General features: G+C 36.8%; 5 protein-coding genes across 7 annotated transcripts; 3 read left to right on the top strand and 2 right to left on the bottom strand.

Moving 5' to 3' along the window:
• The first annotated feature begins 612 nt into the window (after window positions 1-612).
• On the top strand, window positions 613-1,984 carry LOC103339049 (DUF309 domain protein). 3 transcript variants are annotated; one of them, XM_089042910.1, is made up of 4 exons: window positions 613-1,127; window positions 1,285-1,436; window positions 1,590-1,646; window positions 1,729-1,984. In XM_089042910.1, the coding sequence occupies exons 1-4, from the start codon at window positions 708-710 to the stop codon at window positions 1,811-1,813; spliced, it is 714 nt and encodes a 237-aa protein (XP_088899036.1). In that variant the 5' UTR covers window positions 613-707; the 3' UTR covers window positions 1,814-1,984. The 3 variants fall into 3 exon arrangements, with proteins under 3 accessions (XP_088899036.1, XP_008240547.1, XP_008240546.1); XM_008242325.3 differs by having other exon boundaries at window positions 615-1,127; window positions 1,285-1,432; XM_008242324.3 differs by having other exon boundaries at window positions 615-1,127; window positions 1,285-1,432; window positions 1,590-1,984.
• Window positions 1,985-2,556: 572 nt separating this feature from the next.
• On the bottom strand, window positions 2,557-6,665 carry LOC103339048 (Tetratricopeptide repeat (TPR)-like superfamily protein). Its single transcript, XM_008242322.2, has 5 exons — window positions 6,305-6,665; window positions 5,053-5,104; window positions 4,053-4,345; window positions 3,704-3,850; window positions 2,557-3,162 (listed from the first exon to the last, which is right to left on the bottom strand). The coding sequence occupies exons 1-5, from the start codon at window positions 6,563-6,565 to the stop codon at window positions 2,881-2,883; spliced, it is 1,035 nt and encodes a 344-aa protein (XP_008240544.2). The 5' UTR covers window positions 6,566-6,665; the 3' UTR covers window positions 2,557-2,880.
• Window positions 6,666-9,928: 3,263 nt separating this feature from the next.
• On the bottom strand, window positions 9,929-10,891 carry LOC103331063 (uncharacterized). The gene has a single exon (XM_008233679.2). The coding sequence runs from the start codon at window positions 10,889-10,891 to the stop codon at window positions 9,929-9,931; it is 963 nt and encodes a 320-aa protein (XP_008231901.2).
• Window positions 10,892-16,171: 5,280 nt separating this feature from the next.
• LOC148915050 (uncharacterized) lies at window positions 16,172-16,933 on the top strand. The gene has a single exon (XM_089043392.1). It carries the CDS (start codon window positions 16,172-16,174, stop codon window positions 16,931-16,933), a length of 762 nt encoding a protein of 253 aa, XP_088899518.1.
• Window positions 16,934-17,263: 330 nt separating this feature from the next.
• On the top strand, window positions 17,264-18,358 carry LOC148915049 (uncharacterized). Its single transcript, XM_089042965.1, has 2 exons — window positions 17,264-17,634; window positions 17,727-18,358. The coding sequence occupies exons 1-2, from the start codon at window positions 17,279-17,281 to the stop codon at window positions 18,325-18,327; spliced, it is 957 nt and encodes a 318-aa protein (XP_088899091.1). The 5' UTR covers window positions 17,264-17,278; the 3' UTR covers window positions 18,328-18,358.
• The last annotated feature ends 2,147 nt before the right edge of the window (window positions 18,359-20,505 follow it).

The raw sequence follows: 20,505 nt of genomic DNA, 5'->3' as shown, positions 1-20,505 counted from the left end.
ATACCTTGTGAAATAGGGAAAGTTTTGAAGCCAATATTTCCTTTTGCATGAACCGTTGCTTGATGGGCTTAGAGTGTTAGTCAAGTCCACCCTTAGTGATGAGTAGAGACGACTTGACCTACCCCTATATAAGCTCAAGACCTTTCTCTCATCAGACACGTTCTCTAACCTTAATCTCATCATAAAGAGAGAGTTGAAACAGTTTCTGAAAGAGAGCAGAAGTCTTGAGCTGTTCGTGCCTTTTGTTCGTGTTGTTCTTGCGATTGAATGAGTTTAGGGATCATGTACCCAAGGAAGATGGCGCCAGGTATGTCTTCTATGTATTTCGGATTGTGTGAAAGATCATGGATTCTGTAGAAATCTAACACTCACATCCTACAATCTTATAAACAATCTTATACCCATTCAAAGCCCTGTACTTGCACTGACATAGGTCTTAGGTTCGGTTCCCCCTTCCCCAATATCCGTTGTATAAAAAAAATTAAAATAAAAAGGACGTTTTGAGAGGGGTTGTATTTGAACCAGCAAAGTTATTTTACATTAAAAACAAATTTTACTCTTATTATTCATTTTGAAAGGACCACAATTTTGTCCTGTATTTGGGGTATGGTTTATTCTAACTCTCCACCACACAAAATGTGGCCAGAAAAATATGGCTAGACAGCCTAGACCTGTGAAAATGTTCCTCCACGAAGCCATAATCATCCATGGCGTTGCCAGCTGCTCTCAGTCTCAGTATTGCATCTCTCTCATCAATCTCAAGCCATCCACACTCTCATCTCCTCCCTTCTCATCAAATTAACTGCAGCTTTTCCTCTCCCTCTCCATGTATATACAGCAATCATACTAGTCATTCAAAGCCTTACAGAAGACTAACACCCTGGAGCCAGCACTGTTGTTTTCGTGTTTCGTATAGATTCTCTGCTGCTGCTGAAGGCGCGGACGACAACAACGAAGAAGCCGAGGATGGTAGCTTCGATGAAGCTGTTGTCCTTTTCAACACAAGGGACTACTACAAGTGCCATGACTTCCTTGAGTCACTTTGGAACAATGCTGAGGAGCCCACCAGAACTCTTATTCATGGCATTCTACAATGCGCTGTGGGATTCCATCACCTATTCAACCAGGTTGTAATTAGTTTTGAATTCTGACTGATCACTGCCATATAATATATCAATTATAATTAATTTCTAGCCTATGTATATATATATATATATATTATTGTGTTTTGTTATATGCTTACAAATTGGTTAGTTACAGTTAGGTTTTGATTGTTGTGGTTAGAATCATAAAGGAGCCATGATGGAGCTGGGAGAGGGACTTTGTAAGCTGAGAAAGATGAATTTCAAAAGTGGTCCATTTTATCAGTTTGAGCAAGAAATCTCTGCAGCTCTGGATTTTATTTATCAAACACAGATAGAGTTGGCTGCCTGTGGGTTAATTTCTTCTCCCTTCAAATCCCATTTGTTCAATTTCTTATGGCTCAGTCCAACCCAGAGACACCCAAAAACCATCTCTGAATTTGCTCTGGATACCCGACTAGATTTAGAAATATTCTTGAGCAGCTTTTACTTCTTTTGATTTTATAGGTACAGAGGATCTTTGTGTTACAATGGATCAATCAGAGAGATCATACCAACTTCTAGGTGGGTATGCTGCAGGTCAGCTACTATATACCCTGCAAAGTGACCCTAATGAAACCATGTATATTGTGTTTTCCCCTCACAGGTCTTATGACAGTGAGCCACCAAAGGTGAAGCTTCCAACTCTCAATGCAACCGCAGAACATCTCGTGGCCTGTCAATATAAGTAATTCTTGTTTTGAGACTACCTTTTAGGTTTTTGTACCTTGATCAATTGAATTGAGTATGATGCAAAAGGGAAACCAAAGATTGGTCTCCCGAATGTTCACTTTCCAACCAACGTACTAAAATCAGCTGATTTAATCCAATCATATCCAATTCAATCTGATCGATTTCAATGACTTATGGGAATTATTGGATTTCAAAAATCGACATGATTGAGTTAGAGGACAAATTTTCTTGTGAAAATCCAATCCAATTTAATTCGTCTCACTTATTTCGTCTTACAAGAATTTGAAATCAATGGTTTCAAAGCGAGGTAAGTCTTGACATTGATTTCAAAGCGAGGTAAGTCTTGACTTGTTGAGGCCTTACCCCTTATAATTGTGTAATTGTGTGAGCATGCCACCACTATTATCACTACAAACAGCGTAGGGAGTTGAACAAAATTATGAATGATTAATTCTACGCTGTTAGAGATTTCAATGTTTGAAAGAAAATACCGGCTGAAAAGGGTGTTAACATGCTCTAGAATTGGACTAACAAGAAAGATGACAAAGAAAAGAACGGTTGGGTTTAGACATAAACAGGCCAAATCAAACCAAACTGAACCGCACAACAATGATTTTTTTTTTTTGGGCTCGATCTCACCAAAGGTGTTTAAACCAAACCAAACCAATCCATCATATAGTGATTGGTTTGGCTGCGGTTGAGTGAATCCAATTCAAATCGGATCGTGCCCACCAATACCATAAACCCACAACAAAACCAATATCATAGCTTCGACCCACAATAAATACAGTTGGATATTACAATGTTGTATAGTAAAACATTATGCACCACCATTTCACTATGTCAAACATATTTTTAACACTTGTAATGAAGTCACTGACTTACATGCTAGAAAATACAAAATCGGACTACTGAAGGCAAGCCTAAATCTGGGACCATGGAAAACCAATGATACCTCAACTACCATTGACTGTTTCGGACAATGCCAAGCAAAACTTAAACAAGCTGTTACTGATAATATCCTCATCAACCATGGAGCATACAACAATTAACAAGTAATTTCAGATCACCTCTCCTTTGTTTTCACAGGAACATCTCTGTACATTTTCACTTGTTCCTTCAAAGTATCCCGCCGTGGTATTGCTACCTTGTTGTTAGGATCAAAAAGAAGTACTTCTTCAAATGCATTCAGAGCAGCCTTAAAGTCCTTCCTCTTTTCATAGGCATCACCAAGGTTGTTCCAAGCTGTGACATAGCCCGGCTGAAGCTTCACAGCAGTTTCAAACTGCGCAATTCCCTTAGCAAGCTTACCTTCACGGATATAACTGACACCAAGGGCATTGTAAACCTATTCAAATATATGACATGTGAAAAACAATATCAGAACTCAGAAGCCAAGCCCAACAAGATGATGCAATAAGACCTACAGTCTAATTTAAATGGTCTTAATTTTCATTCACTTTTCTCCAAGTTTCTATATGACTTGCCATTATGCACGTGCTGTCAGAGGTTTCACGAGCTTTCAGAGATGGAAATACAACACAAACAGAACTTAAAATGGTATTCACAAATGACCAGACTGAACCTTTTCTAATCTTTTGTCGCTAAGTCACAAAATGTTCAACAAACAGGAATCAAAGAAGAATTTGTTAAGAGCAACACCCAAAAATCGTGAAATTATACAACTATTAGTTTTTTTTAACCCAGTTCTAGTTTCTGCCAGATGGTGCCATGCTATTCCTAAAGTGGGGCACATACATGTGGCAACAGTCGCAAGTATTCCAATAACACAATTCTAAAGCCATTTTGTTTGTTGGATCCAGTACAATGTGCTTTAGTTGACAATAAAACTGCAAACTGTGTATTTAATATCCAAGAATTCATCACACCTGAGCAAGATCTTGGTCATCCCCATCCCATTTTTCAATTGCCTGAACCAAGTACTTAATAGCAGCTGGATAAATTTTCCTTCTCAGCATTACTGCTCCAAGTTCAAAAAGCTCAGTTGCATCAGCATCACCGCTTCTTACCTGCTCCTGGTATTTAGAAAGACAGAAGATAATGTGAGTAACTGGTTGTAGACAGCCTCTGTTCCACGTCCATTACAGTTTAAAAAAAAATTAATGAATTTAATGTCTTTAAGTAGTGCTCAAAATTCAGGTTGGATGTGTAGCAAGTGCCAAGGTTGAAGCAAAGTATGTTGACCAACAATGCTGGACAGAAAATACAGGCTCATACCTGCAATTCTTTGGCAGAAAGATCAAGTTCTCTACGTACAAGCACTTGACGAATCACAAAGAAGGTTCCAATCCCAAGAAATGCCAACAATAGTAGCAAGTATGATAGCTGGATTCCTAATTCAAATAACTCCCCTGTCTCATAAACGACATTTGTTTTGATAATATCACGTGATTGTGCCATTGGAGTAGAGATAAGCCATAAGCTTTGTCCAACTAAGAATGCAGATACTGGTACATATGGCCTCTTCATGACTTTAATAAGCCCAGTAACCCAAAGGTTCTCAAAAAACTCTGCAATAAAATGATGATATAACAAAGATGATTCCCAGCAACTAAATAAAAAGTATCTATCTACTTAAAAGATTGTATTGAAAAAAATAATTTCCAGAAATACTAGACACTAATCCTATCACATTTTGTTCCTTGTACTGCATTGATCAATTCAAACTTTTCTTTCCTTCTAAATTGTTTTCACATATGTCAAACTTATTTTCAAGTTTCATATGTAACCTTTTTTCTTTTGGTAAATTGTACACATGCACATTAAACTTGAGAAAAAATAAATAACGTGCAATTTGTCACCTAGTCTTTAGTTGTCCATCTGAATACAAATGTGTGTCCCATCTGAATCTGTGCTTTAATTTTTTAATAAATAATCATTAAATAAGAGAAAGGAAAAACAGAACTAATAAAAAATAAAATTTGAATATTGTGTGAAGAACTTAATTTGTATAATATTATCCAAATTCACACAGACACAGGTAAACAAACACACAAACACTCATGTGTTGTGTGATGTAAACTGCCATCAATTACAATTTGTAGTTATAATCACCAGTCCTGATTAATAAATCAATTTAGAGCTGTTTGTGATCCACAAACGAAACATTTAGGGTATATTATGATACCACATTACAAGAACTATATAGAACCCCATAAAAGTTAACTACTTGTATAATGTCCATGTGGAGAACAATATTTTTGAGAATAGGAATTACTCTGCAAATTTTTTGAGGTAAGACCTTCCAATGATAGTTCTTCTCGAAGTATCTGCCTTCACCCATCATTGAACAACATATTAGTAGAAACAATTGTTAACATGCATGACCTTTACAAAAGCTTCTAGAAAAAAAAAGATGGAATAAGAAATCTACCAAAACAAAAATTCATATAGACATTTATAATCAAACATTGTTAAAAGGTACGGTCAGGAAATTATAGAGAGACTCTGTCATCTCTTTATAATTTTAGGAGAACCACTGCACAAAGGAGAAAATACAGGATATGGATGCACTATGACAGTTAAGTAAGTGAAAAATGAATTCAAATGTTTCCTAATGGATAATTACTTCAGTTCTGCCTAAATACGTCTTCATGTGAAGGGAATTAAGAAGTAAACAATAAACAGAGAAGACTCTGATATCTCTGCATCAGTACTTCAAAGTTTTACTTGAAACGGACACACGAGCTAGTGCGCGATTACACACAGAGTAACACTGTTGAAATAAAATGATTCTCATTGTTTTTTTATTAAGTTACATCAGTAGCTTATATACACAAGCTTTGTAACTAACCTATAACAAGATTACTGTCATAACAAAGTTCTAACTAAGACTTAACAAACTTTGACTGAGCTTTGACTCGCTCTTTTAGCTTCTCTAAGCTTGCTGTTGAGAGATCCTCTTTAACACACACCCACACATCAGCATACCAAAAAAGGTGAACCTAGAAGAGATGTTTAAAGGATGGACACCAGGCCTTCAAGGCTTCAAAATATGGAAGCAGAAGGACAATGGTTCCCTTGTAGTAGTAACATGAACCATTCAAAGCAATAAAAACCTCATTCCATAATTCAGACCTACCTCTCCCAGGCTTCAATGATTGATATATTAGGCATCACTCAAGACCAAAAACAAAACAAAAAAGAAAATTCAAATTCATATGCAAATTTAAAAAAACATGTGAACAAAAAATAGCGAACTACATATATAATAGTCATGGAGAGTTCAATTTATTTACTTCTTTTAATTCATCAGTTTAAGTTTTTGGGTCATGAACCCATTTCCGTTTCCAACCATAAAAATTCACTTTCAGAGCTTTAAACTCAATTAATGTAAGGCAAAAGAAGCAGCTTGTGAAACAAATTCATCGCAAGTTTGGTTCGTACTTGTTTCTGAAATCAATTTCTCATCACCACACAGAGAAACGCGGTTCATGTCTGGAAATTGTTAAGAAAAAAGTAAATAATACCTCGACATCCTTGAGCTCTAGAACCCCCTCCTCGGTCTCGCTAGTTTGGGTTTGACTGTGCGAAGACATAGGCACGAACTTGATGGACCTGAGGGACGGCAGGTGAGAGAACCGTAGAGAGCTGAGAGTGAGATACGGTGCCGTGCTGCTCTGGCCTTGTCTACACGAAACGTATGAAGGTTTTGGAAGGTTTGGCGAAACAGTGGTGGGAAGCGGTACAAAAGGTGCTCGCAAAGGTGGAGTTCTGAGGACAGTGGCCATTGGAGAAGGTCAGACCGTCAGAGTGGGAGAGATAAGGGTGGCGATATTGAAAATGGGAGTGGAATTAAAGATAGTACTGAGATGAGAGAGAGTGGGTAAAGGCGGATAATGAAAATTGAAAAGGATTTTTAATTCATTTTCCAAAAAGAAAAGGGAAGTTTTAGTTTAATTCGGACCGTTGGATGCGGGTTCTTTTTGAAAAGAAATAACTTACACTAAAGCCTTGTGCCAATTGGTTTTTTAATTATTTATTGGGAAATTGGCGGCTTTACCCCTGGCTCACCTAATTTATTCACTAATATCCTTATTTTGAAACCCAATCACAAATGCCCCTTATAAAAACTCCTTATTGACAGCCTATTGCCTATCTTTCACTTTTGTTTAGTCGTTCTGAGCTCTCTCAAGTCCTCTTTAAAAATTTCTCGATCTCACTCACTCAGTCCTCCTCTCCTCTCTTCTCTCTTTCTTGCTCACACCCACATCGACTACAGTCATTGTCACCTCCTCAAAAACCCTAACCCACATCGGCGACGACAACCTTTCCACCTCCATCTCTCACTCTCTGTAACCTCTTTTGACCTCCATGCCTAGAGATGGCGTCTTAGGTAGATAGCTTGGCTTTTCTCCTACACATTTAGGTTTTCTTCTCCTTGTTTCAATTTCATGTATGAGTTTGGATTTTTGGTGTTTGATGTGAGTTCAAGTCCCTCCAAGTCAAATTTGGGTGAGATTGTACAGAAATTTGTTGAAACATAATCGTGGGTTTAATTTAAAATTTTACTCTCTTTGTTTACAATTAATATTTTCAGCTTGTGTAGAGAATGTTATTTCAGTGGGATTATACAAGAACTTTTTGAACCAAAATTTTGAGATTGTGCAACAAATATTTCTCATTTTGTCTTAAGGAATATTATGCTTGAAGCTTGTCCAATCTACAATTATTTTGAAGATTTTCTTTTACTTATTGAATTTAATTACTGAGTTAGGTTTTATTTTGACAAAAAACAATTGAAGAAACACAATTATTTGGTTCAATGATTTAAATTTGTTTGTTTTGTTTTGGGATGTGATTTTTTGAATGAACTACATAAATTGATTATGTCTTGAGGTGGAGGATATCTCCAAAGTGACTGTGGAGTTTGTAAGTTTTATGAGAATGCCAATATTTTAACAGAAGTTTGATATTGTAAAGTTGGCATATGTTGGATCTTGGTTTTCTCTATTTTTCGTAATTCAATCTTGGATATGTTTTTGGTGCAGTCTATAGTCCTCAAGGTTGGTATCATGCCAAGATTGTGTTGGTGCCGTGAAAAGGGTTCTTAGAAAACTTGAAGGTTTGACAGCTCTTGCATTTATCTAGTTCCATTGTCTTGCTCTTCTTCTTCTTCTCTGAGACTGTGCTTCTTTAATTGTTTGAACAATGCCAAATGCATTTCCTAATTTGTATTTTTATTCGTCTGCCAAGACACACATTCACTTCACCCATGTTTATAATAACTTTTATATTGCAATTGAGTAGTAGAAATCGTGTGCATGAATGTGAACTTTAATTTTCCAATGGTACTATCTTGTGAAAGTTTGCTATATGAAGAATTGGGTCATTTAAAAAGGCCAACAATTTGTATGAAGATAGGATTCTTGAAGGTCGTCCTTCATTGGAGAAATCACAAATAGATTTCTCAAAGGTATATATAACTCAGCAAACTTCAAGCTTAGCTCTTAAATGATGTATATCATAAATTTTTTTCTTTCTTCTATTAAAAAATGTATATCATATTGCAGTTTTACATTTATCCACTCTATTTGTTGTAGTGCATGTAAATGTATGTGTATGATACTTGTAGTGCATGTAAATATGCCTGAACTTGTTTTGGTATTGGTTTCTAATTCTGTTTTGGTATTGGTTTCTGTTATGAATTTTGAAATTAGTTTTTGTTTTGAAATTGGTTTCAATTGTAATTGAATGTTATGTTTTTGTTTCCATTGTGATTGAATGATTTGCTTCTAATATGCATTTTTGATTCGTTTTATACAGATGAAAGATTGTCTTGTTTCAAGTGGCAGCATTCTCTTGGGAAGAAAATTGCTAACTTTCAGCTTAAATTTGGTTCTAAGAGGAGTTGTTGTCGAATTTTGTTAATGTGTTAAAATTCCCGACCAAGAGGAGATGTAAATTTTTTATTTTTTGCCACTTTCTTATGTATATCTTAAGATGTAATGAGATAACATTGTTAGTTCATCAATTTATGAAAGTCAAGTTAGAAGGAAGTTTGTCAATCTCTAGTTTCCATGGCTTTATCGTTCCCCTTGCAAAGAAGAAAAAAATACAAATGTAACCAAATCAGTGATTTAATTGGCAAATGTCGTGACAGATATGTATTGCACATGTATATCCCTTTATTGCTTGTGTATTGCCATTGTATAGCCTTTTATTACTTGTGTATTGCTACTGTATTGCCACCGTGTATCTTTTTTTTTCTTCAAGTTTGTGTTGGAATAAATTTATAGGGGGAGTATGAAGTTTGTGTATTGCCATTGTATAGCCTTTTATTGCTTGTGTATTGCTACTGTATGGCCCCCGTATTTTTTTTTCAAGTCTGTGTTGGAATAAATTTATAGGAGTATGTGTATTGCTATTGTATAGCCCTTTATTGTTTGTATATTGCTAGTGTATTGCTCCCGTATATCTTTTTTTTTCTTCAAGTCTATGTTGGAATAAATTTATAGGGGGAGCAAGGAGTTTGTGTATTGCCATTGTATAGCCTTTTATTGCTGTGTATTGCTATTGTATTGCCCCCGTATATCCTCTTTTTTCAAGTCTGTGTTGGAATAGATTTATAGGAGTATGTGTATTGCTATTGTATAGCCCTTTATTGCTTGTATATTGCTAGTGTATTGCCCTCATATATCCTTTTTTTTTTTTTCAAGTCTGTATTGCAGGTATAAAGGTGGGGATGGGGATGCGAATGGCATACCCACCCCCGATTCCACCGAATAAGAAAATTTGAATACACAATATAGGCCCAAAAATGACATATTTTAACAATAATGTAGCACATAGAATACACAAATACATACCAAATTAAGAAAATTTAATAGAATTCACAATCCACAGAACACCGAACCCAATACAAATACAATTCAAGTTCACACTCCATAACAAACCAACACAATTCATAATGTATGTCCAACATTAGGTAGTGGAACATTGTTTTCACAGTGCTTTTATTGTGGCATGTGCCACTGCAACTTGAGCATTTTCTCCTTATGATATCGTCTCCTTGCGAGGGAATCCTTAGCTTCTTTCGTCGGCCTGGCATGACCTTTGCATTGGGAGGACACACAACTCTACTTTGGACATCTTCAGGAATAACCCACGGCTCTTGAGGCTGTACCGGGTAGATGGTATCTGAATAAGCATTTAACCATGTATTTTTTAGTGTAATAACGAGAAGCCATGGAGTATACATTTAGTTTCAAGAAACGGCAAACTGAAACTACATGCTTGCAAGATAGTTGCTCAAGTTGAAACTTCCTACAACTACAAGTGTTATTCGTCAAATGTACGTCGCCGTCCATATCACCATCCACGACATTATACTCTACGTGATTCAATTTCACGACATTCATCCTTGAAGCACATTCTAACCTGCGTCTCAGCTTCTTCTCACCAAAGTCAGGGCACAATGTTGATGTACATTTCAAAGCAAAATCACGATGTTTACTGAACCATTTGACAAGAAGATTGATGATTTCATCAATCAAATGCACCACTGGTAGCATCCTTGCCAACCGAAGGATTGAGTTGATTGACTTCGCAATATTTGTTGTCATTACATTGTATCGATGTCCATCCATGTGAGCTCTAGACCACTTGTGTAATCCTGCACTTTCAAGATATTGAGCAACCTCATCATTTCCCTTGATCTTGCGAAAATGACGATCAAATTCAACGATACCATAAGATTTCGCAACTTGTTCAAAATATAGCAATAATTTATCATGTTTTTTCAATTTGAAAGTGCGTTTCATGTTCCCCTTCATATGGTAAAAGCATATGTCATGTTGCGCCGTTGGAAAAACGTTGTACCACACATTCTCTATGCTAATATTCCGATCAGAAATAATCAGAAGATTTAAACATTCACCAATGGCTTCATGAAGCTTACTGAAAAACCAATGCCATGATGCATCCGTCTCTAAATCCCTAATTCCAAAAGCCAAAGGATATATATTTCGATTTCCGTCAAATGCATTGGCAACAAAGAGGACACCCTTATACTTACATTTTAAATGCGTGGCATCCACAATAATAACTGGTCGCATCGAAAATTGAAACCCTCTAATACATGCCCCAACAACCATAAAAAATTACAAAAAGTGATTGTTCTCATCGGTGTGGATGTATGTCTTTGTGCCATAATTCACATGCTCTAATTCGTGACAATAAGCTGGGAGGAGAGAATAGGCCTCCTTTACTGAAACTCTAGTGGACATTTGAGCTAACTCCCTCGATCTCTAAGCTTTGCAATAATTAATCCTAACACCAAAGTTTTGTTTCACATATCTGATTATATCACTTGGTGTGTATATTGTGCGAGAATCTTTCAACTTCCGCTTCACTGCATTACCAACGAGTTTAGCTCTTGCATGACAATGCTTGTCATGTATAAAACTCATATCACATTCATGGAACAGATTATATTTCACAATCAAGAAGTTCTTTTCTCCATAACTAGATGCACGAGGCCGCCATGGGCATGGATCTTGAGAACAAACCACAACCAATCGACTCTTGCAAGACTACTTCACCTTAAATTCAAAGTGACATCTCATTGCCGCCAACTGTAACTTGTTGGACAGGGCTTCCTTACTAGAGAAAATTTTCCCAACTTCCAATTTTGGATCCCAATTATTTCGCGAATAAGCACTTTCAATATCTTCTTCTTCATCATTTACAATACCCAAATTATGCATGTTTTGTTCACTCATTTGCCTCCAATTATGTCGAATAGAAAGTTCAGACCTTGTTTCGAAACCCACCACACCCATTTGTGAAAATGTCTCCAAATTGGCCAAAATATGAGGGGCTGAGTGCATTTGCAAGCCATTCATTTCCGTACCATTATCACCACTATGCACCCCCCCCACCCCTGTAAAATTAATCATATCTAAATATTCTAATTTGGGGCATAGAAAAGAACTCATCCGAGCCAATACCCCCCTTGGAGTACAATGGCTTGAATAGAGGTCCAGAACAAGCGCAAGTCTATAAACAAACACTCTACATCACATATACTAGGTTTATTGGGCTAGTCTTATCCCCAGTAGTGGCATGCCTACACAACTTGCAATTGGGTCAGAAGAAGTTAGCCATTAAGGCCCAGCCCTTGCTCACCCGCTCTCCTAAACCTGATCCAATTTTCAATTTTGTCCAAAATTGAACGAGTCCTCTCGCGGCTTCTTCCTATTCCCTGCTCCATTCTTGAAGGAAGGTTTCCAGCGATGACTTAAAGTATGAAACAAATGTCTCTGAGCATTACCCAAAAAGTGTCTAAAAAGGGCACATGAACACAACCCTACAGGTAAACGAGACAAGGGCGTACTTCACACATTTCTTTGAGCAAATCATACAAGTTTCTCAAGAGGAAAGAACGCCACGGAATGAAGATATGACGTTAAGGACAACTAAGGCATCCTTAGGAGTGACAAAATATTCACAAGGGCAAACTAGTGGCCATGCTAATTCTTCATCCCCAAAGTTTGTGGTCGAAAGCCCATTTGACGTGCCACCACCGACCATCCAAGCAACTAATACAAATTCGACTCTTCCTCCAGTTGCAACACTAATAACTAGCAAAAAGGAAGAGGTGTTGAATCACCAACTCGTACCTCTTGGGAAAACTATTAGTGGAACTCTTCCAAAGTATCAGGCCCCGAGAACTGGTGAAGTTGAGCTACCTCTAGAACCATCAAGGAGAAACATGCATGCAGAAAGATGGAGGCAACCCACATGCTTCAATGTTCATATTGCCCATAATAATGGCAACAATAAGGGTAATGGAAGAGGTAAGAGCAATAACGCACGACAACCTGAACACATTTAGGATTCAAAAGATAAGGATGAAGCAAGGCCATAAACTCTACCCAAGGACAGTGATCCTATCCCAGTAGTGAATCATAATCTGGCAATACAGATGAAATTGAGGGTCTAAGGCAGCTTGTCCTTAATGGTCAAGCCAGGGTGAGATGGCTGGTACGACTTACTTATCAGAAGCCATATTTGGCTTATATTGATGATTTACCTTTTCCAAGGGGTTTCAAAGTGCCAAGCTTTAACTTGTTTAATGGAGTAGATTTATATGCGTCAGCTTAGGAACACATAGGGCATTTCTCATCCCACTGTGTTGCCATCGAAACGCATCCTTTGTTGAAATTAAGATTGTTGGGAAGTTCGCTTTAGGGCCAAGTTTTCACCTGGTACTCAAATTTAAGTCCAAACTCTATCCAAGGATGGAATGAGATGGAAAGAGCTTCCATGGTTTAGTATTATAGGCCCGAGCCCGAGAATACTATCAATGACCTTATTGACATAAAGCAAGGGGACAATGAAACAGTACTTGACTTCATTGCGTGTTTTAAGAAGCTCAAGATGAAATGCAAGATTCCCATGGAAGAAAAGCATTTCATCAAAATGACACAGAATACTCTCAGACTTTCCCTCCAGAAAAAAGTCGATGATCTTGAATTTGTGGATCTACAAGATATGGCACAAAGGGTTGGGAAGTATGAATTGTTGTTGAAGGAAAAAATACAGAGGAAAAATACTTCCAAGCCTACTTATTTCAAGAATCCAATCCACCAGGTTGAGATTGTATTAGAATTTGATGAAGAAAGCAGGGAGTGTATGCACCCCAAAGTATCTGTGGCTAAGATCATTAAGCTCCAAGCTCCCATTAATTGCAAAGTAGTTACAAGGCCAAACAAAGAATAGAGAAACAACCCTTTCCATACTGGAGGATTTGTCCCTTATAAGTAGAAACATAAGTCATATTCCTTCGACCTATCTAAGGCCAAAAACATATTTGATGAGTTGCTAAGGAACAAGCATGTGTTTGTTAGAAATGTGCCCTAAGAGCCAATACATTTGATGTAATCTCCTAGAATACTTTTCGTATATGATATATAAAGGGCAAACTTATTTTGTTATCTTTTACATCGTGTAAAGAAACAAATGTCCAGGGTATGCTAAATAAGAGATAAAGTAATCTAAAGAAGATTAGATTCGAGAGACCCTTAATCTCTAACTGTAGTATCCCAAAATGTTCCTAATCCTAGGGTTATCAAATGGGCATTGATAAACCATCAAGATTGGCACATATTATGTATGCTCAATAAAAGGATGGTTAGTCTCAAACCATTTGTGTAGTTTACATTAAAACAAGTATGTGGGGACTCATTAGTGAATGAGTACACTGAACGCGATCAACCGTAGTTCTCTTATGGAGTATTTATCTACATGTCAAACTAGAACTCATAGTTGCAATAATGCAAATTAGTCCTTAGACTTGAGGCATCATGGTTGTCTTATGATGCGTTATTGATCTTTGATAGCTCTCAAAGGCAAGCAGTAAAAGATTTGTCTTAAGTGTTCTTGGGGTCTCTTAATTCATCATAGGGGTTTGTGAATGTATAATACAGAATCTCTACTTTCGATAAAGGAGGAGAATGTTTCGAGATGTGATTTAGCAAATCTTTGGCCAAAGTATTTTGAGCTTGATTTAGAAAGTTGTTTTTAATCATGTTCTTTTGAATCACATGAGGTTATAAATCGTATTAGGGGTTTGACATAATCAATTTGTACCCTAATAATATGATTTAAAACAATGTATAAGAGAAGGACCGTACTGCATTGCAATTCCAACTGAATAGGTTCTTCATTTATTCTGGTTAGCTTGGGTAGCCTTTATATATTACTAGATGTCACTCTTGGCTTGTGGAAGTCCTAGGATTGATTGTGATCAATTCAAATAAAGGAAGAATTAAAAGGGGGTTTTAATTCCAGTTGATTAGAAAGAGTTCTAATATTTTCCCACTACCTTGCTAATTAGAACCTAATGGATCACACACCTTAAATGGTTAACTTTGAGTAATACAAATGAGAATAAGGAAATCAATTTGATTGATTTGATGTGTATGATTACTACGTGTAAAATGTATTTGGGCCTAGGTAATAGTTAACGGGAAGTCAAAATGATTGGGTATCAAGCCCAAAGGTGGGCTTAAGACACCTAAATATTATGATTTAGTGTCACAAGGCCCAATTTTAGAAGCCCAATGGGTTTGGCCGAAAATGCTTAAGTAAATGTGTATGAGAATTGTTTCCATAAGCTCATTTAACATACAAACACAATCCAACATCAATCAAATAGGTTTGGGAGATAAAAGAGAGTTTTCAAGAGTGAAACACTTTCATCTTCCATTGAAACCAATGTTCATAATCTTGCACTAGCATCCTTGTATTCTCAAGATACTTCCTCTCATCTCAAGGTTCCATTGGTGTGGAGACTTAAAGGCCATAAACTTTTGTGGCTCATATGGAGGACAAAGATCAAGGAGAAAAGAACAAAGATAAAAAAAGGAGATCAACAAAGAGGAAATCATCAAGAGAAGACCAAACACAAATTGGTTCATATAAATGCTTCAAGGGTAATTAGATCTTATCCTTTCTCTTGAATTTTCTATTGATGAAAAATGTATCAATGTTCATGGCTTAAGATCTATGAAGCACGGATACGCATGGAGACCAGCGTATCCCGTGTCTGATACGCACGGAGATACGATACGAAGCGGATACGCCGAGATACGCACGGGATACGTATCCGAGTCAACGGATACGGTCAATCACAAAAGGATACGCGTATCTAACATGACAGATACGGGTATCCCAATTTGAGGATACGATTTAGGAAAAAATTTCAGAAAAAAATGAAAATTAGAATTTTGACAGAACTAGGAAGTCTTGAGCAACATGGATAACTATTTTGTTTAGGAACTTTGAAGATCTTTTCCTAATTGAATTCCTACAGACAAATCTTCATCTTCTTTATATAAATAAAGAAGAAGGAAAACCATACCCGTACCAGCAATTCATCATCTTCTTCTTCTTCTTCATTAAATCTTCTTCATCTTCTTCACCACCCAAATAAAAGAAGCTTGGTTCTTCAATTCATCTGTCAGTTCCTCAAGTTGCTCTCTGTTTTTTGGAGGCCGTTGGCATGTTCACCCCTCTCTCTCTCTATCTGATAGTGTTCTCTTTTCTGATAGATAGTGTTTCGTTCTTTGATTTTGATTTTGAGTTGTTCAAATAATAAAGTGACAGTTGTTTTGATTGGAACCCAACCCACTTCTCAACACAGCCGACCCACTCCTTTTGTACAAATTAATTTATTATATATATATATACTTGCAAGTTCACATTATTATATTTCATATTATTATATTTCCTTTTGTACCAATTTGATTGTTATAAAAAAAGAAAAATTGTGGTTAGTTAATTTAATAATATTATATTTAATATTTTGAATTTTTTTTATATTCAGGAACATGAGTCATTCGGATAATAATGCAAGTGCTAATGTTAATCCTACTGAGAATAATGAAATCGAGATAGATGATCATGCGCCATTATGGAAGTATGTTAAAAGGCTTGACAAGTTAGGAAAAGGAGGAGGAAATACTATGTTTGAATGCAATTATAAGGTTACTGATGAAGTTTTTGCAGAAATGAAAAAACTTATAAGAGAATGTGAACACCGGTTGAAAAGTGCAGCTCCAAGACAAGTGTCTTTGCTTAATACTGATTCTTTACTTTGTTCTTCTATGTCTAATGTTGAGCAAAAGAAGAGAAAGGGAATGAATGGGCCCCTTGATAGAGCTTTTCAAAATGAGGCTAGAGAACAATGTGATGCTGAATTTGCAAGGATGTTTTATACAGGTGGATTGTCCTTCCACCTGGCAAGGAATCCACATTATCGAAACTCATATTTTCGTGCTTCTACGCTTACAGGATATGTTCCACCAGGTTACAATGCACTAAGAACTACTCTTTTGCAACAAGAGAAGAGGCACGTTGAGCGATGTTTACAACCAATCAAGAGTACGTGGAGCACTAAAAGTGTAAGTGTGTATAGTGATGGGTGGACAGATTCACAAAGAAGACCACTTATTAACATTATGGCAACTTGTGAGAGCGGGCCTATGTTCTTGAAGGGAATTAATTGTGATGGAGAGTACAAGGACAAACATTGTATTGCCAACTTTCTTATCGATGCCATTAAGGAAATTGGTTATCAAAATGTGGTTTAAGTAATCATTGACAATGCGCCAGTTTGTAGAGCTGCTGGATTACTTGTTGAGGCTAGATATCCCAATATCTTTTGGACACCATGTGTGGTTCACACTCTTAATCTTGCTTTGAAGAGCATATGTTCACCAAAACAAAATGACGATTGGTATGATAAATGTAGTTGGATTTCAGAGATTGCTGCTGATGTTGGGTTCATAAAATTTTTTATTGTGAACCATAATATGAAATTGACTATGTATAAGGACCACTGCAAATTGAAGCTGCTCTCCATTGCTGAAACAAGGTTTGTGTCTACACTTGTGATGATTAGAAGATTTAAGAAAGTAAAGGAAGGTCTAGAACAAATGGTGATTAGTCCAAACTGGTCTTTATATAAAGAGGATGATGTTGGCAAAGCAAGAGCAATGAAGGAAAAGATATTGGATGAATACTTTTGGGATGAGATTGATTATATACTTTCCTTTACAGCTTCTATATATGAGATGATTAGGATGGCTGACATAGATAAACCTTCTCTTCATTTGGTTTATGAGTGGTGGGATACCATGATAGAAAAGGTGAAGGCAGCTATCTATAGGAAAGAGCACAAGCAACTGCATGAACAAAGTGACTTTTTTGATGTGGTGTATCAAATTATACTGGAGCGATGGACTAAGAGTAGCACACCACTCCATTGTTTGACACATTCTTTAAATCCTAAGTATGTATTATGTGCTTATTTCCTTTTAAAGTATTTAATCTACTTTTTATACTGTGATAATTTTATAAAATAATACCACACTTTACTTTTAGGTTTTATAGTCCAGAATGGCTGCAAGAGGATCCTAGTCGTGTTGCTCCACACCAAGATGTCGAGATTACAAGGGAAAGAAAAAAATGTCTTGAGAAATACTTTTCAGATGACCGGGCTAGAAGAGATATCAATGTGGAGTATGCCTCTTTTTCAATGTGCTTAGATGACTTTGGAGCTATTGATGCTATGAATGATAGGTTTCACATGGAACCAATGGTGTGGTGGATTGTTCATGGATCTTCAACACCAAATCTCCAATCCATAGCTTTGAAGCTACTTGGACAACCTTGTTCCTCCTCCTGTTGTGAAAGAAATTGGAGTACATATAGTTTCATTCACTCTTTAAGAAGAAATAAGTTAACACCCCAAAGAGCTGAAGACTTGGTATTTGTGCATAATAATCTTCGTCTTTTATCAAGGAAGAGCCCAAGCTACAAAGAAGGTGTTACTCAAATGTGGGATATTGGAGGAGATGGATTTGATAACTTGGGTGAAGAAGGTGTTGGGATGCTTGAAATTGCTAACCTTTCTCTAGATGAACCATCATTGGAGGTTGCTTTATTTACCGGAGAAGACATTACAAATATTGTAGTTGATTGAAACTTTTGTTTTGTTTATTTTTATTTTTCTAGAGTTTAAATTTGAATTTGGTTGATGAATTTGAATTTTTATGTTAATTAAAATAGGTTTTCAATTATATATATTGTTATTATTATATTTTAATATAAATTTTTAATTGCCGTATCCATCACGTATCGTATCCTAGTTTTTGGAGATTTGCCGTATCCCCGTGTCGTGTCGTATCGTATCGCCGTATCCGTATCCATGTCCGTGCTTCTTAGCTTAAGATACTTGGAAGAAATTTGTTTTTTAATTTAAACAACTACCATAGACTTCAGCTGAGATTAATTTGATTTAATGCATGTTTAATTCAAATGAACTTCTTAAAATATGTTTTAAATCCTACAACGTTGCCCAAACAAGAAGTGAAAGGCAAAGTATATTGTAAGTGACATAGTTCTTTCTCTCATGCCATGAATAACTGTGTGCAATTCAAGGATATCATCCAAGACCTAATAGTTGAGGGCAAGATCCTCTTGGATAAGCCCGCTACTATGAGGATCGATAATGAGCCTATTCCTGCACATATGATTGGGGTCAACTAGAACGAAAGGCAAAACAAAAGGAAGATCATTGTAGACATTGGAGAAGAAGGCACTAGAAAGGTAACATTGAAGACCAAGGGCAACCATCATACTTGTGATGTGCAGTTGATGCAAATGTGAGTGTGAATTAGAAATACCAGCATATGATGTGAAGATAGATGAGCAATTGGTCATACAGGAAGCATACAAGATTTAGAGCTTGGACAAACCAGCACCTAAATCATATGGACCTTTTAGCCCGAAAGAGGACTGGAAAAATTCATATGGCTAAACTAGACAATATTATAAATATTGGAAGTCAGGTTTTCTCTAAGGATTTTTTTGAATATGTGAGGTTAGAAGACAGAGAAAAATGGCAAACGAGGTTGACTCAGCCCTGATTGCATGGCTTCATCTTCACAAACAAGGAATTTGCCTGACATGAGACTTGCTACTATGCATGGGAATGAGAAGAAAGACAATCGGGTTCCGGCATATCCCACTCTGGCCAATATGGGACTAGCAAACAAAGTAAAACTAGCAATGATCCAGAACGGCAAATGGTAACTGGTTGGACAGGAGGGTAAGCCCGAAAAAGAGTTAACCAACACTCAGGCCCAAAGGATCAAGAGACAGTATGGAAAAACTAGAAGAAATAGAAGGGCAAAGGCTCAATCCCAACCTAAAGGCATTACAGGTGACCTCTGATCCCAAAGCACATGATAAGGGTCGAGAACCTACCACCTCAATAGCAGGTCTAGCCATATCACAAGCTTCACCACAGCTGTCTTGCAAGATCAGTTTCAGCACCAATCAGAAGACGTTTGGCAGTCACCATCAATCATATCCAACTGCTAGAATAATGAGGATTGGACTAGAGAAGACTATTTTGAAACAGCCAACTTCTGCTGTTATCAACAAACCTTCTGCCCTTAACAGAGTAGAGACATCTATTATTCTAGTTCCATAAGAGTTTACACCTAGATCAATGAAGTCTAACATTCAAGTCATACTGCCCAAGAAATTAGTAGATGTTGAGCTTTTATTAGAGAAAGAAGTAGGTAGCCTATCTGAAAAAGAGAATGATGATTGGTTGAATTATGAGCTCAATCACGAAGAATTCAAGGCTGCCTTAGGTATGAAGATCGAAGGCCATGATGATGAAGTGGTGGAAGAAACACAACCCAGTCATGTCTCAACTCTGACTTCTAGTACATTAGAAATGGTCTCTAGTACAAAAATTTCAAGGCCAACTGTGACGTCGAAAAAATCGATAGTTCAGCCAGAATTCATGTAGTTAGACCAAGAAGCAAACGGTTCAGATAACCAGCCAATGGAGATCAAACCGAAATCAAATAAGCAATCTCCATAGTTACTAGTCATGCCAGTTAACATGGTGTACCTTCTCTCAGCCTCTTACAGGCCACAAGAAGGTCAGTGAGCAACATGGAAGGCGACATTCTTATGGGAGATCGTCCCACTACTTTGATTGGAGTAAGAGAAGACCATGACGAAAGACCTGAGATCTTGCAAATCAAAGATTCGGGCCCAATTTCAAGATGCATAACTGCTTCAAAGAGGCACTTTCCTAAGATATTTTTCACTAAACCAAACAGGTCAATGACCAAACACT

Source organism: Prunus mume, linkage group LG8 (assembly GCF_029339155.1).
Source record: "Prunus mume cultivar Tortuosa linkage group LG8, ASM2933915v1, whole genome shotgun sequence".
In the NCBI taxonomy this organism is placed as follows: domain Eukaryota; kingdom Viridiplantae; phylum Streptophyta; class Magnoliopsida; order Rosales; family Rosaceae; genus Prunus; species Prunus mume.
The sequence above is the reverse complement of the archived record's forward strand: the minus strand, read 5'-3'. Positions and strand labels throughout refer to the sequence as shown.

Coding starts and splice junctions, on each gene's coding strand:
- LOC103339049 (XM_008242324.3), top strand. CDS start 708: ATGGCGTTGCCAGCTGCTCTCAGTCTCAGTATTGCATCTCTCTCATCA. Junction 1,128..1,284: donor TCCATCACCTATTCAACCAG/GTTGTAATTAGT, acceptor TGTTGTGGTTAG/AATCATAAAGGAGCCATGAT. Junction 1,433..1,589: donor ACAGATAGAGTTGGCTGCCT/GTGGGTTAATTT, acceptor TTGATTTTATAG/GTACAGAGGATCTTTGTGTT.
- LOC103339048 (XM_008242322.2), bottom strand. CDS start 6,565: ATGGCCACTGTCCTCAGAACTCCACCTTTGCGAGCACCTTTTGTACCG. Junction 3,851..4,052: donor TTTCTGCCAAAGAATTGCAG/GTATGAGCCTGT, acceptor TCTAAATACCAG/GAGCAGGTAAGAAGCGGTGA. Junction 3,163..3,703: donor ATGACCAAGATCTTGCTCAG/GTGTGATGAATT, acceptor ATATTTGAATAG/GTTTACAATGCCCTTGGTGT.
- LOC103331063 (XM_008233679.2), bottom strand. CDS start 10,891: ATGCGACCAGTTATTATTGTGGATGCCACGCATTTAAAATGTAAGTAT.
- LOC148915050 (XM_089043392.1), top strand. CDS start 16,172: ATGAGTCATTCGGATAATAATGCAAGTGCTAATGTTAATCCTACTGAG.
- LOC148915049 (XM_089042965.1), top strand. CDS start 17,279: ATGGTGATTAGTCCAAACTGGTCTTTATATAAAGAGGATGATGTTGGC. Junction 17,635..17,726: donor ACACATTCTTTAAATCCTAA/GTATGTATTATG, acceptor CTTTACTTTTAG/GTTTTATAGTCCAGAATGGC.